The sequence below is a fragment of the Calliopsis andreniformis genome, chromosome 7 (genome assembly GCF_051401765.1).
Source record: "Calliopsis andreniformis isolate RMS-2024a chromosome 7, iyCalAndr_principal, whole genome shotgun sequence".
Classification (NCBI taxonomy): domain Eukaryota; kingdom Metazoa; phylum Arthropoda; class Insecta; order Hymenoptera; family Andrenidae; genus Calliopsis; species Calliopsis andreniformis.
In genome coordinates this window covers 4,783,888-4,810,408 of record NC_135068.1, presented here as the reverse complement: position 1 = coordinate 4,810,408, position 26,521 = coordinate 4,783,888, and the positions used below count along the sequence as shown (strand labels likewise).

Genomic DNA, 26,521 nt, shown 5'->3' with positions numbered 1-26,521 from the left:
TCGAAGGAAACTATTTCGACGGTGGTGCAAGCGTGAAATAATTTCGACCGCTATTTTTATTGAGCGCCTATTTTATTCGCGATTCCAGTGTCTGCAACGAGTCCGAGACGAAGACCGGTTTAAAAGAATGTTTCCTCTTGATCTTGGAATCGTATGGTGTTTTAGTGATACTAGTATTTCGGAGAGATGTATTTATAATCTGGGTATGGCTTTCTTTGTTGTAAGCTCATGACTGTTATTAGTAATATAATATTTTACATTATAATATTTTACATTCTTACACTTTGTAAGCTCATTGATCGTAAACAGTTGTGACACTATATCGAACAAATGCTGTATCTGATGCATGCATGTATTCAGTCTTTGAAAATAACGTGTTTCCTTATAAGCTTGCCTTAAGTTACTCTATTTTATAGCAGCATACTATTTTATGCTCTTGCAATCTCTGTATTATGCATATGTTCAGGTTGTGAAAACATTTGTTTTCTTCGCTATAAGCTTGTTACCGTTTTCAGTATTTAAACAGTGTGTTAAATTTTTTTAAAAATTTGTTGTTTAGTTCCTTACCGTACAAGTCACTCACAATAAAAATGTCAATATCTTTTTCTTGAAAATCAATTTTATAGTACACTATATACATATATAATAATAGAAGACAATAGAGTCATCGCGAATTCTTCTATTTTGAATTTAAATTACATTCTGTCAACAGTAAACGAGTGTTCAGATACTATTAATCGATAGTGCCATTTAACGCTACGATGACAATAGTTCTTTGTATCGACATGCAACGTCTCCGAGATATTTTCCGCCACGTCCAAACTTGTCCTCTGAAGCGTGTATAGAAGCCCAGGTCATTTTCAACTCAATTACGGCGAAACGCGGTTCGATTATTTACGAATTAACGCGGCTGCTCGATCCAATCAGCCGAAACGTCGATTAATCGCGTACCCTCTCGTCTCGTCACGAAGATACGATCGGAAATTTCATTGCGCGGTGGTCCCCGTGTCGCACGCGCGATAAGAAAACGACGCACCGCGTCGTAAATGTTTAACGCGGCACGAATCGGTTTCACGGTAATTCTCACGGCTAAATTACTCGACACGGAGAGGAATCATCTTCTGTCGATGACCTCGTCCACGCGGAAGGCATTACCAACGCGGCTGCAGGAACACGCGTCCCTCCTTTGTTCTTCCTCTTTGTCTCTTTCATCTTCTCTCATTGTTTCCTCGTTATTTGCTTATTTGGTCGGCGATACTCGACGTAGGCGTCTCTGGAGTACTTTGAAAATGTTTATTGGGTTGATGTGGGTAGCTTCTATTTTATGGGAAGGACATCTGTGTTTTGGAATATCCTTAAGGCTCTTATAGATAGTAAATGTGTGAGGTTAGCGAATGGGTCAAGTTGTCAGTGAGCTTCTGGCGTAGCATTAGGGTAGATTAGTTTATATATTTGAGATCGATGTTCCTGCTTATGGGTGAGGGAGTGTAACAGGGAGGCATAAGGTCCCACATTTTTCCCAAGGAACTAAATATTTATTAAGAGTATCGCAATGAAATTTATCCATAGTCCCTAGAAACCATTACTACCGAGTGTCTGAACAAGAAGAAATTAGCTCTCATCCATAAAGGAGTCGTCGGGGTAGGTCTAGAGGACTCTATTCGATTTTCTAGTTGAAAAGAATTTTATTTTTGGCTGAACTTCAAGGGAATAGAATATGTACAACTCATCTTTCGAAATCCAGTTCGAATCTTTTGTGTTATGTGACACCTTTTCCCATTAAACAAAGACTCACCATTTGGCTATAAGAATGTTATTGACAAGTAGTGATAGTCTTGTCAAAGTACGCAGGTCTTGAATCCGTTAAGTTCTTTGCAGCAACAAATTGGACTTTAAAATTTTGTAAAAGTTCATTCTTGGTTGTTGTAGTGGAATCACTATGAGTCTATTATGTTTGGACTCACCCGAGTCTGACCTGATACAGGGTTGATACTACAGTCTTACCTTGCTCTTTTTGTGCGTTGGATCAAGAATCAGGTCATTAGCGATGGGATTTTGTATGTTTCTTTTTTGTGATATAGATGCTTTGAGTAGGTATTTAATAATATTCTTTGTATAACCTTGGAAGGTTAGGACAGTGTTCCGGCTGATCCCATGTTTTACTTTATTGTCCAACTCGAGCTTTGTCATATCTTAGAATTATTTAGAGCAAATGAGTTTTGCTTTTACGTACTCTTATTCATCTTCAACAGGACAAAAGTGAGCTAGCAGTACATGAATTAATTTCAGATACCTGTATACAATGAGAAAGCACTGGGTACTGAACTAATACCGACAAATATATTTCCTTTTGTTACGAACCAATTAATTACCAATTTACTTTATTAAAACAATGAGACGCAACCATGTTTACTATTCTTAGTTGAATATGTAGCAGCTCTAACCATTCAAGAATCGATTCCACTCTCATTACGCTCTCGGTCTCTGCTTTCAGGAATGAGCCACGAGGTACTCTCAAACCATCAACCAACGACGAATGTGAAGTCCAGATAATCACGGTCTATCATGCACCGTCGATAGATGAAACATTTCGCAAAAAGTCTCTGCGAGTGGTCCGACAGTCGTTAAGTTCCACGATGATTGTTTCCTAAAAAAACAAGCAACAGATGCTGAAATCAAGGACAATTACGAAGCAATAGTCCATAGAATCAACGTAGGGATAGATAACAACATCGAGGAGGATAGTTGACGGTGCAGCAGCGAATCGACGATCGCCACTTAATGGGCATTCCGCGAATCCCAGTTAGATTTCGCTGGCTGGTTCTCCACGAGGAAAGCAGGGTCCGAGAGGAGGCAAAGCCTTGAGATCTCGGCCCGAGAAGGCTCTCTATGGGCGCTCGAGGGTGGTGCAGAGTGGCGAATGACCTGCTGCTGCGCGATAATCCTCTGCCCCTCGTCTATCTCGTTCCTCGAAGCCACGAAAATGATCGACTGACCGCTCGGATGGCTGGCGTGTAACAAAACGAGCCGAAGCCCAGGATCGTTTGTTCCGACGTGGATCGTCTTATCGTGCCAAAGACACTGAACAATAAAACCGGGTAAATGTGTTTAGCTAGCAGGGGAACTGTAGACATGTCGCGAATCTCGAATCGCGCCTCCACCATCGCCGCGATACTCAGCATCGTGCTGCTCGTGATATTCTTAGTGATACTATGGACTGGTGTGCAGAATGGGATGTACATCGAGAAAGATACCGGTGTGAGCCTCGACTCTGGTCTGGGGGCTTTGAATGGATCCCTGAAGGAACCCTTGAACGAGTCCATCGCTACCGAGGCGGTTTTCGACGAAGAAAACTTCACGAACGAAGGTAAGGTTTAACGAAGCTTGCATGGAACACTATTGGCGTAGTTTGTAACAGAGAAATACTTTGAAAATTGTTGAAATTTACATGAGATATAGTTAGGAATAATTAAGTTTTAATTTGATGCTATTTCTTGGGATGCATGGTATGATAATTAGCACTATTTATCGTCTAATATGTTGTTTAGTATAGCTCACACAAATAAGTAACATTAGGATGTTGCATAGAACTCTTTTACTGTTGATACTGAGAAGGGCTAATGGTGTCCTTTAGGTCCAAGTTTATTTGTTTCTAATTGTAAATCTAACTTAAATAATATATCTAGAGCAAACAAGAAATATGTTGAGTCCTATAAGGACGAAGGTGTTTTTTTAGTGGTATTACACTACTACCTATAGTTACGTGAAGGAATTGGAATCTAAAACGTACGGTTATTCCAATTTCTGATTGAGGACAATTGGACTTCTTTTGATTTTTTGTACTTTGAGAACTTTTGTTCATTTACCATTGGATTGTACCTAAAAAATCTACGATTCCTCCCACATAGTAGATAAATTGTCTACTGGAAAAGTCCACAAGTGACTTAAAGAGTCTACAAGTGAATGGTAATCTTAAAGTTTGATTTTTTAAAGTGTTTCATTCCTCATTCTAATTTAACAATAGCTGAAGTAGGATTCTGATCATCTCACAGTTTCTTGAGAACTCAGGATTATGGACTTCTAAACTTCTTTGGACCTGTTTTATACTTTCATTCACTATTTCTAGTTTTCTCTTAGGCTTCTTCTAGACTTCTACAAACTTCTTTCACTGTTTTCCCGCCTATTGCCTAAGAACCATAGGAAGTATACACCTACTTAAGTATACACCCTAGCATAGTTGGGTGCAGCTGTTTGCACCTGATTCCGTTGATCAATATGCAAAATCTGAGAAACAATGTCACGTACTGCATTATCTAGTATCACACACGCACACGAAGAAATAATAAGAATGTGCTCCACAGAAACATCTACCACAGTTCAATGGAGTTTCCCTCAGATTAAAACTCATTTACTCCAAAGTGTACTATTATCGCGTGACGCTATCGGAGACGAATGCAAGCGAAACCAATTATCATTTTCAGTAGCGTGAGATGTAATTCGAGTATCATTGAGCGTTGTGAAAGATCCGTTAACGCGTTTAGTCTTAGTCAAGGTGTGCAGCGGCTCTCAGGGAAAGCTAGAACGTCCAGACGTCCTTGTAAGGCCGCTGCTCCAAAGCATCCACACCTACACCTACACCTACACCTACAACCATTGCAGTACAAGAGCATGAACCTTTATCCCACAGTCGGCTCCGTACTCATATTCCTACCTAACCTGTACCTGCATCCTAAGTACGCGACGACTACGTTGCTTCGTGGAGCTCTGTCTGCTGTGCACCTGATAGTGTTTCAACGAATTTTTGTCAGCATTCCTCTCACAGTTCAAGCTACAGTTGAAATTGTTGTCTCTTTTGGATTGTTTAAATTGGGAGAACCTTTAATCTGCTTTGATGCTAATATATGGATTTACTCGTAGTGACAATAATGTCTTTGAAGTCTTGTTCGTGTTGAGTTATTTTTAGACACCAAAGATCTTGGAAAACAAATGGAATAAGCGTTGTAAGCTTCGAAAATTTCAGAACGCTATTTTCAGGTTATGTTCTATTGAGATTCTAGCAGATGTCCTAAAATGACCCTAATTTTCATAGAACTGTTTTTAATTATCTATTTGATTCATGTCACATTATAATATTTTTTCTTTAAGTTCATGGCGGTAGAGCAATGAGCTTGTCAAGTGTCTGACTTACTGTTATTTTATTTCAGTTCATGTGCTAGTGACCCAACTTGGTCTTATTAGAAGTGAGACCCAGGGAAAACGAGAATAATCGTAAACAATAGAGGTTAGGTATAGCAATAATTTCATAGCTACGAAGAACATTATTAGAAATTCTTGTAAAGTTAATTTATAGTTGTTTGCATTCATATTACTCTGTGAATTTTTTTTATTTAAAAAAGAGAAAGATTCTGTAATTACGCTTCCACAATAAATTTCCAAGATTTCAACCCCTTGGTTGGCGCAGACGCAAAGCATAGAGAAGATCTGTGCAGGCCATCGTATAATAATAAACGCGCATGCGCGATCTCACGACGACTCTATCCGCGCATATAGACGCATAATTATTCCCATGGATCCGCGGATAGCGGCACACTCCATAACGTTCACTTACACCTTCATTCTCGATTGCAGCTAGATCCTCTCGCAGCACCGCCACTAATTTCAAGCGGTTTATTAGTTTCTCTGAAGTCCGTTATCTTGCCGCATCTTTCCTCGCGAGCACACCACTCGCCTATAAGCTTCGATCGAGGTGTACCTGGTAATCATTAACGACCGCTAATTGCGCCAGTCGAGGATTATTCTAAGCTTTCCTTCGATGTCGATTTGTCCACGTCTGGTCGCTTGGCTATTTCCATTCAGCGATAGTGTTTTCTTTTTTCTAGATTAATGCCGCTGTTTCAGCGAGTTTATAGCGGGAAACACGTTTTTCAGATTAATTGACGTGTTGAATGGTTGTTGAACATGTAATTAAGTGTGTAAAGAAGGAAAACTTAGGGATTGAGAATACTTGATTGTAAAATTGGATCGTACCGACGAGCTTACAGCGAGAGAGAGTGGTAGTCGTAAATGTTTCTATGTAACAATTGAAGTACTTAGTTAACAGGTTCCTTTCTTTAATTCTGTAAGACAATTTGTAAAACATTGATAGTCTGTATATTTACAATGAATTTTTATGAAACAGTAAATGAAATCATTAAGGAAATAATAGGTAAATGACATTCTCGAAAACTACAAGTCATTTTTAACTTTGACAAAGTTAGCTGCTTATTTTTCATTCAGTGTAATAAGTACCGAGTACTTTTTACACAATTGATATTTTTAATTTAAGCATTCTTTGTGTATAGTTAAATGCGTTTTTCTATTCTTTATCTCTTCCGTTCGAATACACATTTGCATTAATTTTACTATTTTCGACGTAAATCTATCAATTCAGTACTTGTATCACGTTACTACTTCCTCACCAACGAAGTCGTTTTAACACTTGAATATGCACACGTGTCTATATGTACAGGGTGTAAAAAAGTTTAATTTTTAAGGATAAGTTTGTGTACTACAAACGATGTAAATATTCTTTAGAAAATCTGTTGCAATATTTACCTTAAAAGTAAATATAATAATGATGATAATAACTATTTTATCCTACTTATTTAGTAAATTTAACCTCAATTTTGAAATCACTTACATTAGTTTATATTTTCTTTCATAGAAGAATCAGAATTCAAAAACATAATAATCGTGTAATTCCATTAAATCGTTTTTTAAAATGATTAACTTAGTCCAAGCAGCTTTCATATCCTACCATATCTCACAGTAGGAACACAAAGTGGGGGGAACGCTCCGCCTACCGAAGAGGCTCCGCGCAGTCTAATTGGTTAAAAGTTTAACAACCTCTTATAAAGAAGCTATCCATTTACCACATATAATTTTTTTACCTTGCCACATTTTTAAGAAAAGTAAACAAATATTGTCCCTTAATTTTGAAACTGAATTAATTTTTGTGGCAAGTTCCTTCATCTGAATCGCTCAAAATTGACACGAAAGACGACGCTGAGACGCATGATACTTATTTTTGTCACACACTGTATGTATAGCAAGGAGCGTATGCACGATGTTACATGCCTTCGTGCAGACGTGCTTACACGTGCCGATGTGCACGGATGGGCGCATTATACACGTCGCATAACGAATACACGAAAGCCCCCACGAAACTTCAGAGGTAATTCTAGGGAAGATGGTTTTCCATAACTCGTCCCTACAGCTCGTTGAGATTTCGCCTCGCAGCATCGACGGCTAACATCCGTGAACTCTGAGAACAACTTTTGGTAGCTTACTACTTCTCGCAGTAGTCTCCTTCCCAAGAAAGGGAACAAAATTATGGCCGTATTTGCGTTAGGAGAATTCTTAACAAGTATAATGCATTTTCAAATTTTTCTTTACAGGTACAATAATATATTCGTTAAGTCTTCAAATGTTAATTTGGCCTTCTTGTTTTAAATAGAGAACTTAGAAATTAATTATCTGGGCAAACGTAGTTGTCATTTGCTCATGAATGCAGTAAGATAAGATCTGAAAAAGCTTCTAATTTTGTTTTGTAGGTGACAAATCTTCCGAAAAAGTAAAAAAATTGATTTCGCTTTTTAAGACACTTCTACTTTTCCAAATTCAATTTTTCGTTTTCCCAGTTCAAAAAGCAGTCTTTTATAACTAAAATTATAATTTTTTTAAATTTCTACCTCGTATTTCAGTTACATGTCTTGTACAAGACTTAAAATTTCATAAAAATATGAAAAGAATCTAAAATTAATTTTGTTACCGTTTGAGAGGAGAAATTTCTCTTAATGAGTTTACTGTTTCTGTATTTTAAGAGTTTCGAATTAATGCTTTGAATGTACCATATATGGTACACGGACAATAGAGCGGTTAAAGAGTTAATTCAGGTGGGAAAAGGTAAAAGGAATATGTAAATGTAATCACGAGTCAATGCTCGAGTTCGAGACCGTGCCGGAAAGACATACGAGGGACTCGCTATCAGCAGTCATTAAACTCTTATCTAGCGAATTAAAAGCGAAACATAAAAGATCAACGACGCGTGTCCCATGTTAAAAATTGTATCACTCAATTCGGGACCAGAACGTTGCGTTTCGTGATTTACCTTTTTTCGATATCTTCACACCTCAGCTTCTAAGAAAATTCTGCAGTTGGGGCAGTTCAGGACTTCTCAAGTTCTTTGATAAAACCAAATAAAGTACTTTAATAAAACCAAATTTCTTGAATTTTTGAATTCATAATTCCGAATTTTTTAACTTTATAAATTACTGGAGTATTGGTAGTGTTTGGAATTCTCCGAATCTCTTAAATTTGTGAATTTTGAATTAAAGTTGAGTTTTTTTTTGAAGAATTTAATATGCAGATATTTTACAGCTACATATTCAAACACAACGAATGAATTTCGAGCATTTGAGTAATTCTTGTGACTGTTGTAATGTTTTATCGATATTTAAGCACTATGAATATTTAAGAAATACGAAAATATTTAAATAATATTTAATTATTCAAGTATTTATGTATGATTTATTTTTTATTTTATTTTCACATATAATAAAATGTAGCACTGTTAAACTCAAAACATTTTTATTAATTTCATTAATAGTAATTTAATAGTCCTACATCTGGTGTGAAAATAAAAGGAGTGGGGAGCACAGAAATTCATCTGCACATAATAATTGGCACTCTTACCCTACTTCGTAGCTGCCAAAAAACTATTGTATGATTAACATGCAATTTCTTCGACACCTGATATGTACCAGAGTAAATTCTAGCCTTCAGCTAGTTGACAATTTCTTCTGCTCGACCACGCGATTCATTCTTGAGATACACATCTACGATTCCAGTATTCGAATATAAAAAACTTCGACAAATATTTCCAACCGCAGTCCACATCGTGAACCACGGTTCACGCCAGCAGTCTTACCTCGAGGCGCTCGAAGAGATCTAGCTATCTCCCCGTGATTATCGTCTTGTCATGATGTAGTTGTCATCGGGCGGCAAAGGTAGGAAGCGACGTATCCGTACATCGTAAATATTCAAACATCCATGCGCTTATCTTGCCGAGTTATCAGCGGCCGATTGTAAGTTCGTCTATTCTATGACGTCAACTTACACGAGCCCACTACACCGTCGAATTCACCTGTTGTAAGGCTCCTCGCTACTAGAGAGATGAAGGTAATATTTCTCGTTGAACGCTGGGACCGTGAATGGGCTTAGGAATTACACATTTCGTAATTTGGACTGCGAGAAAAACGAAATTGAGATACAATGTCTTTGCGACTATGATGTATTACAAGGGAGATCCTTTGAAACTGATTACACCTGGTTAGGCCATAAAAAATACTGTAGCCATTTGATTAAGTGAAGAGTTTGAGGAACATAGACTGAAACTCTAATGTTGTCAGTGAAATTTGGTTTTTAAACAGTGGGAGAAAAATATGATTTTGGGAAGAAAGTGGGAATGATGAATTGTTGTTTAATTAATGTTGTATTGGATATAGATTTTAGGAGGTGCTAAGCAGTGATTGCTAAGCAGCAGGATAGTCTTGATGTGGCAAGGAGAAACTACCTGTTAAGCACAGATTAAAATACTTGTACACTAATTTAGGTAAACCTTTAGTTTGTGGTTTAAATTTTTGCTAGTTGTTTGTATCTTTACTGAAAGAAGTAATATTATAATATAATGTATGTATATTACCTAAATCAAATTGATAATTAAATTGCCACTGTTTTACAATTTTTTAATACTAGTAACGCGAAATAAATATGTACCTATTTTATTACCTTCATTAGTAGACAATGACTGTCACGAACAGACAAATATAGACCAGTAGTGTTCTTTCGTATTTGAATAAACATGACAATAATTTTGATATACTGTGAAGAATGGTAAACAAATATTGATACGAAATGAAATATTGAAGAATAACATTTGAACTCAGTTTATCAATGTCTACATTGTAGCATTTTGATTAAAATTACCAATATTTGTATTTGCCTCTTGCACGTTGTAAGGGTAACCAAGAAAACAAAATAATTTTACAAAGTTGCTAAATTAAAAACAAAAGAAGGTTGTAGATGGAGACTTTAGTGATGTTTTTCAGATATACATACAAAACTGCTTACGAGAAAATAGACGATTCTATTTTGGGACATATAATTAGATAATGGCACTTACAGACTACAATTATTTTACTATGTACATTTTGAAATATTGCAGTATTTCAAAATTTGATACTTGAACTTGATGCTTGAATAGTATTCATGTATTTCAATATTTAGGTAAATATTGTAACATTTGAAAACTTGAAAATCAGAAATAGTTCATGCTGAGAAACCAAGAATATGTAATGTCTATTCAAATAATATCCACTTTTAGTTCTCACGTGTCTTTTCCATATTTAATTCATCCTAATTCGAAACGGCTAGGTTTCTACAGAAACATACTTTTCCTTGCCATAAATTGTGTTTTAGAAATTTGACTTGTCGTCCCGTTATCGGGTAGCCAGGAGAAACATACAAGGTGTTCGACAACAGGTGTCAGAAATTTTAAGAAGTGATTCTGATTATGTGTACGCCTTAATAAGAGAAAAATCAAGAATGCTTTTGAGGCTTCATTTCCAAATTATTAGTTGTTGAGAAAACGCCTAAAATACACCTAAAATGTATCTGACTTATGGATTCATTCTACTAGTATCGCTGCGTCTGACCTGGCAGTAGAATAAACCTCAAGTCAAGCATAATTCTCGCGCATTTTAGTTGTATTTTTCACAATTAATAACTTAAAAGCGAAGCCATAAACACAATTTCATCATTTTTAATTTTCATCTTATTTTAGTATTTAGAATCACTCTTTAAAGTTTCTGGCATCTGTTATCGAACACACATGGTCGATTGAGGTTTTTTATATGAAGCTCTAAGCTGGCAACTATTGATGACACTCTTGATATGAAAAGCAGTAAGGGTTGATACTAAACTAAAATATTCCTTACTTTTTAAAAGAATCCTTTATAAAGAATAATTGCTTTTAATCCTTGGTCCAAAGTAAACTGAATTCTGTAAAACTGTTTTCAATTAACTCTCAACTACAGACACTCAAGTTTAAGATACAAAGACATTGATATTAAACACCTATAAAATTAGTATGATGATATCTAAAATATAGAGACGAGGTATAAAATACATTCCCAATTTTCAGTATAAAATCTTCCATATTTAGACCAACGCAATAACAAAAATATATCCCATGGAGTCTAGCAGATTCCATGTTGATACTTAGAGGTCAAATGTGACTTCAGAAGAAACCCCTTAATAAATTGAAACTAATTTTTTTTCTTAAGTATTTGCAGACATTTATTATAATATATTATGAATAAAAGATGAAGCCCCTTAAAGTGAGGCCCTGGGTCCAGTCCCTGTCCTTTTATTCTGGCCATCGAACACCCTAAATAAACTATCGCTATCGGCCATGGAGATACAGACTCGCGGCTGGAGGTTAGCACGTGAATCTGAGCTCGAATTAACCCGCGCTAATCGAGCAGGAAAGAAGCGGATGCCCCCTTCGGTCGTTCTCATCGCGAAGATAACTCGAGCCTCGCTATTATGCGGCGAGCCAGCCCGCTTAAGAGTTTCGTAATCGGTGTTCCGTTTAAATTCCCTTACGTTCTAATCTCATTTGCATATCGAGCACAGGCCGCGATTCCGAAACGGCCTGATAAACTGTAGGAAATCTTCCGCCGCGGACGATTTCGCTGAACTTTTGGAATATTTTCTCTCGCCTGGCTTCTATTATTAGATTGTCCCGTAAGTAACGACACCTTTCTTTTCTAAATACCCGGGATCAAATATGCAAATCGTCTTTCCCGATTCTCGAATTCTTCCTCGCCTCTTTTACTTGTTCCCCTTTTCTTCTCGCGTATCGCTCTTTCGATTTCGTAAGAATTCGATTTCCTGCCTCGTAGCGCGAAAGTTTATAGTTTTTGTTTATTCGTTCAGGAGAATGTGTTCCATTAAGCCAAAAATATGTACGTACACGTATGAGAGAAAAAAGTAGAAACTGTATTGTCATAGAACAGACCTATTTACTTAGTTAGAAATTGATTGAGAAAAGTACAAATGTATAATATACAGGATGTCCCAGAATTGGTGGTACAAATGAAATGGGGATGATTGTACCCAAAAATTACGACGAAAATGTCGAATAAAATTTGAGGAAACGTACGAGAGAAAAAAGTATAAACTGTATTATCATAGAATAGACCTATTTACTTAGTTAGAAATTGATTGAGAAAAGTACAAAAGTATAATATACAGGATGTTCCAGAATTGGTGGTACAAATGGAAAGGGGATGATTGTATCCAAAAATTATGACGAAAATGTAGAATAAAATTTGAGAAAACGTATGAGAGAAAAAAGTAGAAACTGTATTGTCATAGAATAGACCTATTTACTTAGTTAGAAATTGATTGAGAAAAGTACAAATGTATAATATACAGGATGTCCCAGAATTTGTGGTACAAATGGAAAAGGGATGATTGTATCCAAAAATTATGACGAAAATGTAGAATAAAATTTGAGAAAACGTATGAGAGAAAAAAGTAGAAACTGTATTGTCATAGAATAGACCTATTTACTTAGTTAGAAATTGATTGAGAAAAGTACAAATGTATAATATACAGGATATCCCAGAATTGGTGGTACAAATGGAAAGGGGATGATTGTACCCAAAAATTACGACGAAAATGTCGAATAAAATTTGAGAAAACGTATGAGAGAAAAAAGTAGAAACTGTATTGTCATAGAATAGACCTATTTACTTAGTTAGAAATTGATTGAGAAAAGTACAAATGTATAATATACAGGATGTTCCAGAATTGGTGGTACAAATGGAAAGGGGATGATTTTACCCAAAAATTACGACAAAAATATAGAATAAAATTTGAGAAAACGTACGAGAGAAAAAAGTAGAAACTGTATTGTCATAGAATAGACCTATTTACTTAGTTAGAAATTGATTGAGAAAAGTACAAATGTATAATATACAGGATGTTTCAGAATTGGTGGTACAAATGGAAAGGGGATGATTGTACTAAAAAATTACGACGAAAATGTAGAATAAAATTTGTTGATGTGCTCTTACATACTTATTTTTTTTGTATAGAATCACCCCTTTTTCTCTTCTACTGTCAGTTTTGAAACAGCCTGTATATACTTTTGTGTATCGTTCGAAGAAAATTAGAGTAATTTTATTATACTACATTCTACAGAGATAGAAAGAAGCACTTTTTTCAGACAACGTCTAATTTTGCACATTTCCATTATGGAACATTAGGTTCCAAAAAAGTTATTTTTTAACAAAACAGTTGACTAGAATAAAAATATACTTTGGAGTAATTTGTTCTCGGTATAAAAATTTAAGGTTCTTTCCTTAAAATTGTTTAGAATACTAGAACTATTGATTTAAAATGTGCCAAAAATACAAGTTTTTGAAAAAGTACACAGTTCAAAGAAACGATATTAATTTAAATACTTGTTTTTTAGTTTTATCGAGCATTAACTAAAAAACAAAATAATATAAAGAAAACTCGTACTATTCGTTTTGATTGCTCTGGTAATTTTAGTGTTAATAATTATTATTTTATCATTGTACTATAGTTATCTTTCGCTATATTTCGTTTTGTTTCCAACCAAGTAATTATTAAAATCGCTAAAAGTGTTATTACCTGATATGCGTGTATTTTACAGTTAACATTGCCACTGTGACATTAGTATTTCATTCGCAGCGTCAAGTTGCTGCAGTTTTGTCGCGAAATATTCGAAATTACATCATTTTACGTGTTCACACAATACGTGTGACAAGTATTAATCAATCGGTTCGTGCCAAAAATTCGGCCTGATTTTGTCAACAAATTGTCAGTCGCTTAAAAGATGCATATCAATAATTATTCAAATAGAACGCTACCTATTTATAAATACGTTTCAAGGATTCGAAACTTACAGTGAAACAATTTTTGATGTAGAGTAGAATTTATTATTAAAAATACAAAGGACAATAATATTAGAAAATTGGTAGTTTTTGCTTTTGCAAGGTAATAGAAAATAAATAAATATTGCAAGCTGATCATTTTAAGTGGAATAAATTAGAGTTTTATAAATTGGATAAAAAAGTGAAATAATGTAGTAGTTAAATCTTCATTATACTTTTTAATAATGAAATTAGATACAGCAATTAATAATTATCTTCTTATATACTTATTTTAAGTTATAGCCTATAAAAATTGATAAATAAATAATAAATAAATTGTTATTGAACAATTAAAATATTTTTATTTAATACATATATTTATTTTTAAACATTTCTTTTCTAAGATGGATCAGAAGTCTACATACATAGTCTGAACTTTTAGCGTGTCTTTTCAACGCGAAAAGTGCGTACGTTGTGAGGGGTTCATATTTCTGCAACAGTTAGCAGTTACAAATATCACATGTTCAACAAAACACCGCATCATACGAGTATGGTGTCTTATTTTTCAAAGTTTTTCATCGTGTTTGCAATTTTCTTCGTGTCTACTTCATCGTCTAGTAGCGAACTATCCAAGTAGAGTTTTTACTCAATTTGCATTTTAAATATACTTCTCAAAACGAAACCTTTTTTTTCTTATGTAAAACCAGTTTTTTTCTATATTTAAATAATTAGTAACTTCTATAGTATATTTTTACAAATATTTCTCCAAGTTATTTTATACATTTTCTAAATCTTAAATTGGAAGAGACAGGACTTTTTAATCTCTTCCTGGTATATTTACATTAATTATCATTAAATCAAATATTTGAAACTTTCTGCAATAAAAATGGGATTTCAGAGGAAATTCCAGTGAATACATAATTGAGAATATAGTATAAAATTTCTTTGATACTGTAATCATACAACTAGCGAAAAACTTATATTGTGTAAAATTTATTTTTGAGACATGTATATATCATATACATGTATCACTTGAATTTTCTTTAAACTGTTTGTTGCATGAAAAAATGTTTCAAACCAAAGTTGTTTGATGGCGAGGATACGCTCTTTTTAGGTATGCCTTTCTTGATACCAAACAAGTTTCGTTTGAAACATTCTCTCATGTAACAAACAGTTTAAAGAAAATTTTAAGTGATACAGTTGCGAGACACCCTGTATATGTACATGTCTCAAAAATAAATCTTACACAGTATAAGTCTCTCGCTACTTGTGTGATTACAGTATCAAAGAAATTGTATACTATATTCTCAATTATGTATTCACTGGAATTTCCTTTGAAATCTCATTTTTTGTTTATTTTTGTTTTTTCTAAAATGAAGATAAAGAAAAGTAAAAGTGAAACTTATTGCCTCTAAGTAATTACAAGAAATGAAAACAAAACGATAATTTTAGATACAACTAGAAGTTACAGTAGTATAATCTTGACAACTATTCTTTCTATTTGCACCTATAAGATCATTTGAAAAATTTATACTATTTTCTAGATTTAAATTTAATATATGACAATTACTTCAAACTCGACATAAAGTACATATCTGTATAGAGTACCTAAAAGCTCGTTGTAATCTCTTCTATTTCTACTTTCTGTCTCGAAAGCACTATAATCCTTCAGTATAACCTCTCAGACAAATATCATTGACACGATTAAATAGAAATAGAAGCTTAAATTCTGTAATTTGGGTTTTAGAGAAGCTGCAACTCTATATCGAAAGAAAATGATAATAATTAACTATTATTTATCATTATTACAATGTACAAGCAAGTACCATTTACAGCAAACAAGCACCATCAAACAGCATCATACTATCTGATATTTTTGTCATAGAAGGTTTAATTCTTTAACATTTACGAATCGACCAAGGTCCTAATACGAGTTTTCTCGGGTGAGCGCGCAAAAGAGGAAGATACCCGTATTCGGGAACGAAATCGAAAATCGTGTTCGAGATATCTGCACGATGGTGTATTTACACGGGTAGACTGCACGGCGACGACCTCCAACCAAACCGGCCGATCTGCTTGAGATACACATTCAAGTATACATACGCATTTTTATGAACGAAGCCCCCGTACGCTCCCACTCGATCCGTTTCCTCGAACTAACCGCTTGCAGGTATTTTAAAACGACCTTGAAATTTGAGGCAAAAAGTTATTTTGCTGGAGACACGGGGATAATTAACGGACTTGTCGTTCAAATTTATGTGTAATTCAGCGTGTCGGAATTTATGCTACGATCCGAGGGAAATGTTAGGCGAGGGAGAGGTTAGGGTCTAGAAAACAGTAAGGAGATCGGAGCTATTAACGAATATTCGATTCTGAGCAAATAATTGTATTTGTATGGTTACTTCGACGGTGATTATGGGAGTTGAGAAGTTAGTGTGTGTTATTTGAGGGAGTTATTCTTGCGTATGAAGAACATAGTAATTTAAGTCTGTGAGTGATTTTGGACTTTAAGTTGGGTTTCGTACGTATAATATAGAGGATTATAATATTTAGAATTGTGTTTGGAATGTAAGAAGAAGTAAGGAATATAACTTGGATATGTTAGATTTGTAGTGATAAAGTTTATGTTCTCATTAGTTATTAATCAATATTTGTTTATTAAGTTTATTTTGTACGTAGATTTATTCGACTAAAATTTTATACGTAGGTACTATATTTTTGAATGTACAGAATGGGCTTATAATCACAATCAAATTTTGTATTCGTTATATAATTTGGAAAATACTTAATAAAACTACATACGATGAATGTGTAAATGTAACCTAATTTATGTAACCGTACTTTCTTAACTGAATAATTCACAAAGTATTGTTCGTTCCAAGAAGTTTATCATGATTTTTCTTAAAATTTTCTCTTTTCGGAGATCTACGTTTTATCATCATTAAACGCGCCTACAAGAATAAACTGACGAGCGTCGTGCAGTTAAAAAGTAACGTCTTGTTGGAATGTGGAGCTTCAGCAGAGGATATTTTAAGAAAAGTGACGAAAAATTTCACGGAATGAACAAAACTTTGTGAGACATTTGCAAAGCATTTATGTTAGGTGGCATGATATTCCATGAGAAATATTGAAAAAAAATTATGACTATTATTTGTATTTTCATTTTACTATTTCGAAAGACACAAACTTGGACAAAGAATACACCTTATAAAGGAGGATCTACATAGTAGTATTGTCTGCTATTTTTGTCTGTCAATATTTTAAAGACATTTTTTTAATTCTTCTTAAAACGAAATTAGAATAATTTTTTAGTTTCCACAATTACAGAATGAATTTCGTATCTACCACTTTCAATCATTTACAAATTCACTCATCCAGCATTCTATATTAACTATCTCGAATTCACCATATGGTATTAAGTCACCAACTGTAACTCCCCTTTTGAGAAACCATAAAATTCCTCAGTTTGTCTATAAAACCAACCAATTGCTCAAACATCATCAATATACAAATCCCTCTTCGAAATAGGGATGCATCCAGGTCAGACATAAAAGTTTAATGCAGTCGCTCATTACTTTAAGGATACAGGAGAGTCACGATCCTTTCGAAGGAAGTTGCCACATCGGTATAGTTAAACACGAGTTCGCAATCAACGAGACAATTATCCAGGTTCACTTGGATAGCTCTGTCGGTCGAGTTCCATTCGCAGCTACTGCTGGACTATGGTCTCGCAATTAGAAGTTGCGCGTTACCCGGGGACCTCGATTGTCGCAGTGTACATTGACTCATGCAAAATGACTGCAGCGGACAACATGTCTCCTTATCTGTTGCGCTAGAATTAATAAGTAATTGTTCGCTTGGTCCTCGTTGAAGTCTTTCTAGGGGGCTTTTATTAACCCACCCAAAAGGGAGATCGCATGCATAAAGACCTACCTACTTCATTTTAAAGTCTGAAGACTCTGGAGTCCTAGAATTGCCTGGTACGGTCTAAAATTGCGAGTACATGGATTTGATTACTTTATGGTCTTAGCTTTGCAGTAGGACTTTAATAAGTAGAGAGGAGTTCATCCAAAGGATCACTTTCTATCATTTATTTTATTTTAAAGCCTGGTAACTCTGGCGTTCTAGAATTACGTGAACCTTAAAAATTTGCGATTAGACGAATCTGATTATTTTAGGACTGTAGCTTTAGAGCAGCATTTTGAGAGGTACCAAGAGTCCACTTTCTACCATCTTTGCTACCTATTTCATTTTATAGTCTGAAGACTCTGGAGTCTTAGAACAGCCTGAAACCATCTGAAATTGCGAGTAACTAGCTCCGATTGCTGTAGAATCATAACTGTAGAGCAGTATTTCAAGAAGAACCTCTGGAATCCACCCAAGGAACCACTTTCTACCATTTTTTTTCACCATTTCCTTCTAGATGCCAAAGAGGCAGTATTTATGAGCCACTCGCGGCATCGCAGTTGGAGGTCCTACCGATCCGCCTGAATCGTACCACTCTCAGTCTATGCGCCTCTAGATTTCACTTTTCTTGGACCGAATAACTCGCACGAAGGTGTTAGATGCACTCGCCAAGTGCGTTTAACGAGAGCCTAGATATTAGAAGGGGAGTCAGCCTGGTGCATTAGGTTGCATTAAGGAGCCTCACGCGATTCGCGGTGGATTTACGCGTCACGTGTTACAGATAGCTTGGAATAATGGCCGGATTAGATGACTGCGAAGGAGAGAGTGTCGAGGACGCATCCACGACCAAAGAAGGCGACATTAAATTCAATGGTCGACGTTTATCGCCGCGTCAAGTTGGCTCGCGACAAGAGGCGCCATTTACTCGGTACTCGCAGGTGACTTCGCTGAAAAGGGAAAAAACGAGGTGTTCTGAACTGGATCGCGCCGTTACACATACGGCTGCAAGAAGCAAATATTATGGCGTGAACTGGGCTCGCTTTCAATGGGAAAATAAGTCAAGTGCCTGCTAGCGGAGACATGGGCGAGCAAACGTCCGCGTGTATGAGGGACACGTTAAGACTCTCCACGTGGATATCAGGTGTCACCGCGGCGAAAAAGATGAAAGATCCACGGAAGTGGAGAGGATCGTTTTACGCCGCTTTCTGAATCCGCGAGACTCAGTTTTCCCATATCGAATCGCTGATTCATTTTTATCGCGTGATGCCTCGGACTCACTTTCGGTCTGATCGCTGTCGAAAGACTTGGAGGAGAAAACTCTTTGTTCAGCGCTATATTTCAGTGGTTAATTTTCACTCTTTTAAATTGATTTTAAGCCAGCTCAAAATTTGTGTAGCTAGAACATGAATTTTCTTACTTAGATTTTGAAAGTTATTTTCTATAAATATATGTGTAAACCTACTTCATGTGATATATTTTATATTAGTCATTTTTGTTTATAATATTATATACGTACTGCATTATCAGGTAATATGTGTATATGGTTCCTCAAGTTTCACATTTTGAGTAATCAAACCAGGACTAAACTCAGTTACTTGAAACTGCAAGTTAGTAGAGAGGTGTATCCAGTAGAGCCACCTTAGCAACAGACATGGGTTATGTGAGTAGCTAAATTAGTCACTTGATCATGGAGAACGTTTTTAGCCACAGTTGTGGTCAGAAGAAAATTTATATTTTCAGATACACTTATCTAAGGAACATTAAACTCTGATTTAACACAGCATGATACTGATGAATGCCTTTCTTCTATTTCATAAAGGGAACACACAATAATTTCTTTTCATTAGAGTATGGTACGTTTAACTTTCAGTAGTATCTTTATTCACATTTTAAACTTTCTTTCAGCAATCCAGCGACATTTCAATTCCCTTTATATTTTCTGATAACTTCGATGACAGGATCCTTTATCCCTCTAAGTGAACATGTCATGTAGTTGTCATGAGTCTGTTGATTGTGAAACGCTCGATGATCATACTTTTTAGTACCAAATCTCTTTAGCAAAGCGACCTTCATTGCTCAGTGATTCATTGTAAGCTACCTTCTTTCTCGATTTGCATTTAAACAACTTTAACCTGGTGTTACTGAGATGGACTTCTGTGAATGTAAGATGGACAGTTGTATACGTTGTCAAAGATTGAGAATCAAATTTAGGAGCATTAATTTTAGCTCACTCTATATAGTAATGTCAATATAAATAATATGTAAAACCAATAACTTTATCTAAAAATTGTTGAGATCTGTTACATCTCGTCTTATAGTTGGTGTCCTTAGTTTAAAGGTCCTTCCTATCTTTTATAAGTTTTTTGTATTTAACTTTGAGACTATAGCGAGAACAAAATTTCCTCCTTACAAATTCGTTGATATCACCGAATCACGAGACTATAGCGGAAAACATTCTGAACACTGTACTTTGAACGTACATTTGGGCCAGCGCCTCCATTAGCAAACTTTTAAACCTCGAATAAATGCTCATCCCTGGTCTCATTAGCCGACTCCTCGACGTTCATTGATAATGCAAATGAGGATTGCGAAAGTGGCATCGTTGACACATTCTATGGGAATTTCGCATTAGGTGTAATTGTCGGCGACAGAAGAGATACGATGTCGGCGGGGGTCAAGTATAATTGGCGTGCTAGTGACGATTGCACCACGGCGCAATTCCGCCTCGAAGTGCGCGTCAATTTTGAAATTACGCGAGGCTGCGCGAATTAGAAAAGAAGGGAAAAGGTCATCGACGATCCACGGCTAACTGTGGTCTTTTGCACTTTTTTTTCCGACTGCGTACGAGTGTCCCTTGCCGCAGATGCTTCGGCTGGAATGTCCTTTGCATGAGCGACTCGTACGCGTATGCACGCTTCAGCTCTATTCATACGGTCGTTAATATCGTCGACGACACGGGTACCCTGTTCGAGCGGCGTAACTTTTAATCGCATGCAAGGTTCCCACGAGATCGCTGTCAATTAAAATACTCGAGCTTGTATCTGATAGAAACGACAGTTCTAGCCGTGTCTAATGGCACTTTTTGCCGGAAATTGGTAGAATCGAAGCATCTTTGGAGAGATGGGTTGAGGTTAGGTTCGAATGGACTGAAAATGGCGGTTTAGAGAGACTGGCAGATTTAGGATTTTATGATATTATAAGGAGTTACATGGAACTGATATTTCATTTACATTTCTTTGTAAATGTTTTTTGAAATAATATTTCGTCACTTACAATATTACATGATATTATATTTAAAGTATTGACATTTTTAATATTATTTCTTAGCTTTGTCCTTTAAATACAATTCACATAATTTATACATAATGTAAATATTATGTTATGCAGTCAATTAAAAGTACAGAATATTCTTTTGTACCAATATACAGGTTTTGTACAGGTTGTACCAAATCTAATGGTCCTTCAAAGAGTGAACTTATTGAAGTTAAATTTTTTTAGTATAAAATGGTCACTATTTTTCCTATGTATTTTAATTATTCTTTCATTCTTTTCGTTTTCATCTTTAATAAGATAATATTGTATCTCTGATAAAATTAAAAAGGCATTATCAATGCATAAGTCTAGGTGTGAGCTGATAACAACAGAATACTATATATTACTATCTCATACTGTTTTTTATCTCAGATAATATTTTCCGACAAATTAAATATTTAACTTTCACCAAAAGTGGCCAGTGACATAGAAGGTAAATACCCCATACTGTCCTTTTTCTCTCTCTCCCCTCTTCTTAGATTAAATTCGTGAATCTAAGGATTCCGATCTACGATTAGACCACACGCGGTTCACATACACACGATTCATGATCTATGATGTATTACGCGTATCGGCCGTCGAGCTGATACATGCATCAGCGCAAATCATTTATCAATCGCTATCGATCGAATCCATCGAAATTCTTATTCGACTCTGACGTACTATCTATATCCCTCTGGAATGAAGAACTGAACCCTTTGTGGTGAACGAATCGATAGAATGCTATGCAACAGGACAGTGTTACGTGGTTCAACTGTCCTTATCAGCTCAGTGCATTGATTACATGTAAAACCACTTTCGAACATTGTTAGTTAGAATTAATTTGTTGTAGAATCTGTGCTTTTTGATCTGCAAAATTGGAACACAAAATTTAAATTTTGTGGCTTCAAATTTTTTAATTTCCCACTTTTAAATGCAGTGTCTCATCTTTCTAGTTGTACGGTTTACATATCATGAGTCCATAGCGAGTTACTTACTCATGTGTTTAAATTTTTATTTTGACAAAGATGTGAGTGAACATACAGCAGAAAAATGATTCGTTTATTCTACATAATTTTTACATACAAAGAATATGGTAACTAGCTCGTAATGAGAATGTTGAACATTTGTAGATGCATTCACGTTTCCTAGGTATTACTTTACTATTTCGATACAGGTTCACGATTTGAAACCAGTTAAGAGTTTACGTAGGAACTTGAATGTCTGTCTTTAAAGGCGAGTGAGAGGTTAAGGGAAGGAATAGTTCAAGAAAAATGTGAGTGTACCATCAAGTTCATGCCACGATAACACATAGAATTGCAGAATTACCAAATATAGTACTTGCAAAATAGTTAATTTGCCTCTTTTAAAGGGTTAATTTCTAATTTACTTGGAGATGAGGGGGAAAGATGTGAAGAAATTATTTTCCAGAAAAGAGTCCAAACTTGATCACCCATTCCAAGTGCTTCGCAAATCAATCTCTAGAATTGAAATCCACTTGGGATGGACTTGGGATCCACTTGGGATACACTTGGGATCCACTTGGGATCCACTTGGGATCCACTTGGGATCCACTAGGAATTTACTTGGGATTCACTTAAGATCAGCTTAGGAAGCATTTAATATCCACTTGGAATCCACTTGGGATCCACTTGCGATGCACTTGGGATCCACTTGGGATACACTTGGGATCCACTTGGGATCCACTTGGGATCCACTTGGAATCGACTTGAGATCCATTTGGGATCCATTTGAGATCCACTTAAATCCACTTGAGATCCACTTAGGATCCACTTGAGATCCACTTGAGATCCACTTGGGATCCACTTGGGATCCACTTGGGATTCACTTGGGATTCACTTGGGATCCACTTGGAATCAACTTGAGATCCATTTGGGATCCACTTGAGATCTACTTAGGATCCACTTGGAATCCACTTGAGATCCACTTGGAATCCACTTGAGGTCCATTTTGGATCCACTTGGAATCCACTTGAGATCCACTTGGAATCCACTTGAGATCCATTTTGGATCCACTTGGAATCCACCTGAGATCCATTTGGGATTTACTTCGAACGGAAGATCAAGCCTGAATCCGAAGGAAAGTCCTGAATATTCACGATGCCCACAGAGTAAAGCACGTAACCAGACCTGTTACATATTTCTAGTCAAATTCCGCGGAGCGACGTTACAGCAGAAATACGCGCTGACACGAAGAGGCAAGAGAGCACGCATGTAATTTCACCGCGGTCGCACGTGCGTGCATGTCATTCCCTCCTCGGGTGGAGCGCATAAAGAGATCCTATTAATAGGTCGCATGCTCAATCGACAGAGCTCCCGTGTAATTTATGCGCAGTGCCGTGACAGTTATTAGGAATCAGCCGATGCAATAAGGAAGCCGATCGGCCGATAACTGCCGCTGGATATTCGTGTTTCGAAACTCTTAATCCGTCGGTATGCCCATACTTTAGGCAGGATTCTCGCTAGAACCATTGTTTCGAAGCAGATAAATCTGTGGAATCGAAAAAAAGATTCTTCTTGTATAATATACAAGGTGGTTTTGAATATCATTCTTGAAATGCTTTAAGCCACCGTTACGCATGTCAAATATACATAGAAAGAGTAGTTTAGTTTGTGAACGTTAAAAAGGCTTTTGGAAATGATTTGAGTTGTTATTTGGTCTTAAGAGGATTCAAAAGTTATGATATTTCATTTCTCGAGCGTTAAGATTATTTAAGGTTATTTGATATTGTACGATTCTTTGAGGGTTAGGTTATTAGGGGAAAAAATTCGTTATTTCTGGGATGGCGCGTGGCGCTAGTGTCCCTAGGGACTTTTTATAGCACTCTTTCGATATAAGTTTGATATTATTTCAAGTACTATATCAAATTATGAACGTGGAAACTTGGCTTTAAAAGTGCTCGTGAAAGCATTCCAAGTGATCTCAAAAAGTATGTGAAATTACATAATCCTATAGATATCATTTCTAGATATGACAACAACTTGTTTATAATTTAATGTGTCCAAGCCAGCTGTAATACGATTTCATTTTTATGTAAGCTAGTACAAATTTACATATATATTAGAGTTGTAAGCAGTACCTTAACAAACGAAATAACAAGGAGCTGGAGAGAAAAGTACGTGAACACATAACGGAAGCATTCTCTATTTTCTTAAATGAAATATTTTACAGTACTCGATCGGTTCACATATGCACTAATGCAGCAAAGTAATGGATGGCAGAGAACTTCCTTTGCTCCTTTAGTGAGAATCGTCCGTTTGAATGGAATATTAACTCCAATTGAGTGTTTATTAAGAATTTATTTTGGTTCAATTTCTTAAACGTCCATGTTAATCAAGCGGACGAAAATAACTGCCCTGCTTTATCAAACATGATTAACCGAACAAATGAACTGCTAATTTCATGCTAGCAGTGCTGAGGCTCAGTACTGGTTAACTGTTAAACAAAATATTATCTGGGTTAAAAATGTGCAGATTGTCAAATTTTGCTTTAATATTTTTATCGAAATGTCGAAATTAGATCATATGATTGTAATATGACTGTTATGCAACTGAATCATAACTATCATATAGTTATTATTATATAGTTATTACTATATGATAGTAATATAGTTATTACTATATAGTTATTACTATATGATAGTAATTTAGTTATTACTATATAGCTATTACTATATGATAGTAATATAGTTATTACTATATAGTTATTACTATATGATAGTAATATAGTAATATCTGATGATAATCTTATAGCTACCTTATGATTATCATGTATATAAGTAATATATAATAATCAAGTACATACTATTATTGATAATAATAAAAAAAATAAAAATTTAATTTATCAATAACAAAAAATTCCTTATTATTTTTATTGACTGGGAATATTTATATTTAAATGTATTTAAATTTTTAATTACACGAGTTAATTAGAAATAGAGTCTTCAGATAAAATATAAAAATATAAAAGAGATATAATTTTTGTTGCATTCTGCATATCGATATGATTACGACGAATCGCTGCTGCTATAATTCGTCTTTATCACTGTTTTTCGTGATTATTAAAGAAATCCTTACACAATTCTGTAATCTTTGTTTGTTGATTTCACACTTAAAACACGATTTCATGTAATTTATTGTTAATTGCTCTGATCAACCTGACATCGTTTGAACAATTTTGTAGAATAGAGAACTGTATAATTTAAAATACTTGATCGAACAGCAAATTGATAGAAATACATCCCTTGATTGCAAATAAATTGTTTAATTCTGTTTGTTATTGAAATAAGGTTATATAACAATTTCTCAATAGAGTTTGATCGCATGTAGTGACAAAAATAATTGTAGGTGCTTAGAAAGATCATGTCGTACTTAGATAGAGCTAAAACTATAACATTCCAAGAATTCAATTATACTGTTGCATTTATTGTTGATGCCCTAGTAATTTTACTTTGTAAATCTAGATGTGTGAATTCATCTCTAAAGATCGTATCCAGTATTTTTGTAATTCTGTACAAAATAATTGATTACTATTTAATAAATGTTTGAATACTCAAGTACTTTAATATTCAAATAGTATTAGAATATTTATATTTTTTAATAGTATTGGAATACTGAAACTTTCGAACACCATTTATATAAAATTTAAATCGACAAGAATTTGAATAATATTCGCAATATTCAAGTATTTAAATAGTTTTTGAATAGTAATCGAATATTTACACATACGAACAGTATTCGAATACCATTTAAATAGAAATACTCAAATACTTGTAGATTTGAATAACATTCGACTACTTAAATATTTAAGTAGTATTCAAATAGTACTCAAAAATGTACGTTTTTGGACACTATTCAAATTCCGAAACTTTCGAGTAATAAGTCGATATAATTGAAAAATGCAAGGCTTAAATAATATTCGAGTATTTAAGTATTTAAATAGCATTCGAAGAGTATTAAAACATTTTCGTTTTCAAATAACATTCGAATTTCACTAATAAAATACAATTATTATTGAAGTATCTGAGCATTCAAATACAGAAACTGGAAGACTAGTTCCAAATCTAATCACAGCATCAGCGAGGATTCAACCGTGGAAGTAAACGTGATTTATCGATACAAGATGCTCGATGCGAGGAAATCGCTGTCGATCCCCTTTCATTATCTACACCGTATCGCGGCACGGTTTGTCATTTCTCCGGCTAAGTATGTCAAAACAATTATTCCAAAGTTTATCGTGTCAGACTGGAGCCAGTTCAGCGACGCGTGCTTGAAGGTAAAGAGAGGACGCGAGTT

General features: G+C 35.1%; 1 protein-coding gene across 1 annotated transcript in view; it reads left to right on the top strand.

The window, feature by feature from the left end:
• The first annotated feature begins 3,102 nt into the window (after positions 1 to 3,102).
• LOC143181607 (A disintegrin and metalloproteinase with thrombospondin motifs 9) overlaps positions 3,103 to 26,521 on the top strand; it is a 140,861-nt gene continuing 117,442 nt past the window's right edge. Inside the window, exon 1 of the mRNA XM_076382119.1 lies at positions 3,103 to 3,367. Coding sequence (XP_076238234.1) covers positions 3,103 to 3,367 — 265 coding nt within the window. The remainder of the gene's footprint in view (positions 3,368 to 26,521) is intronic.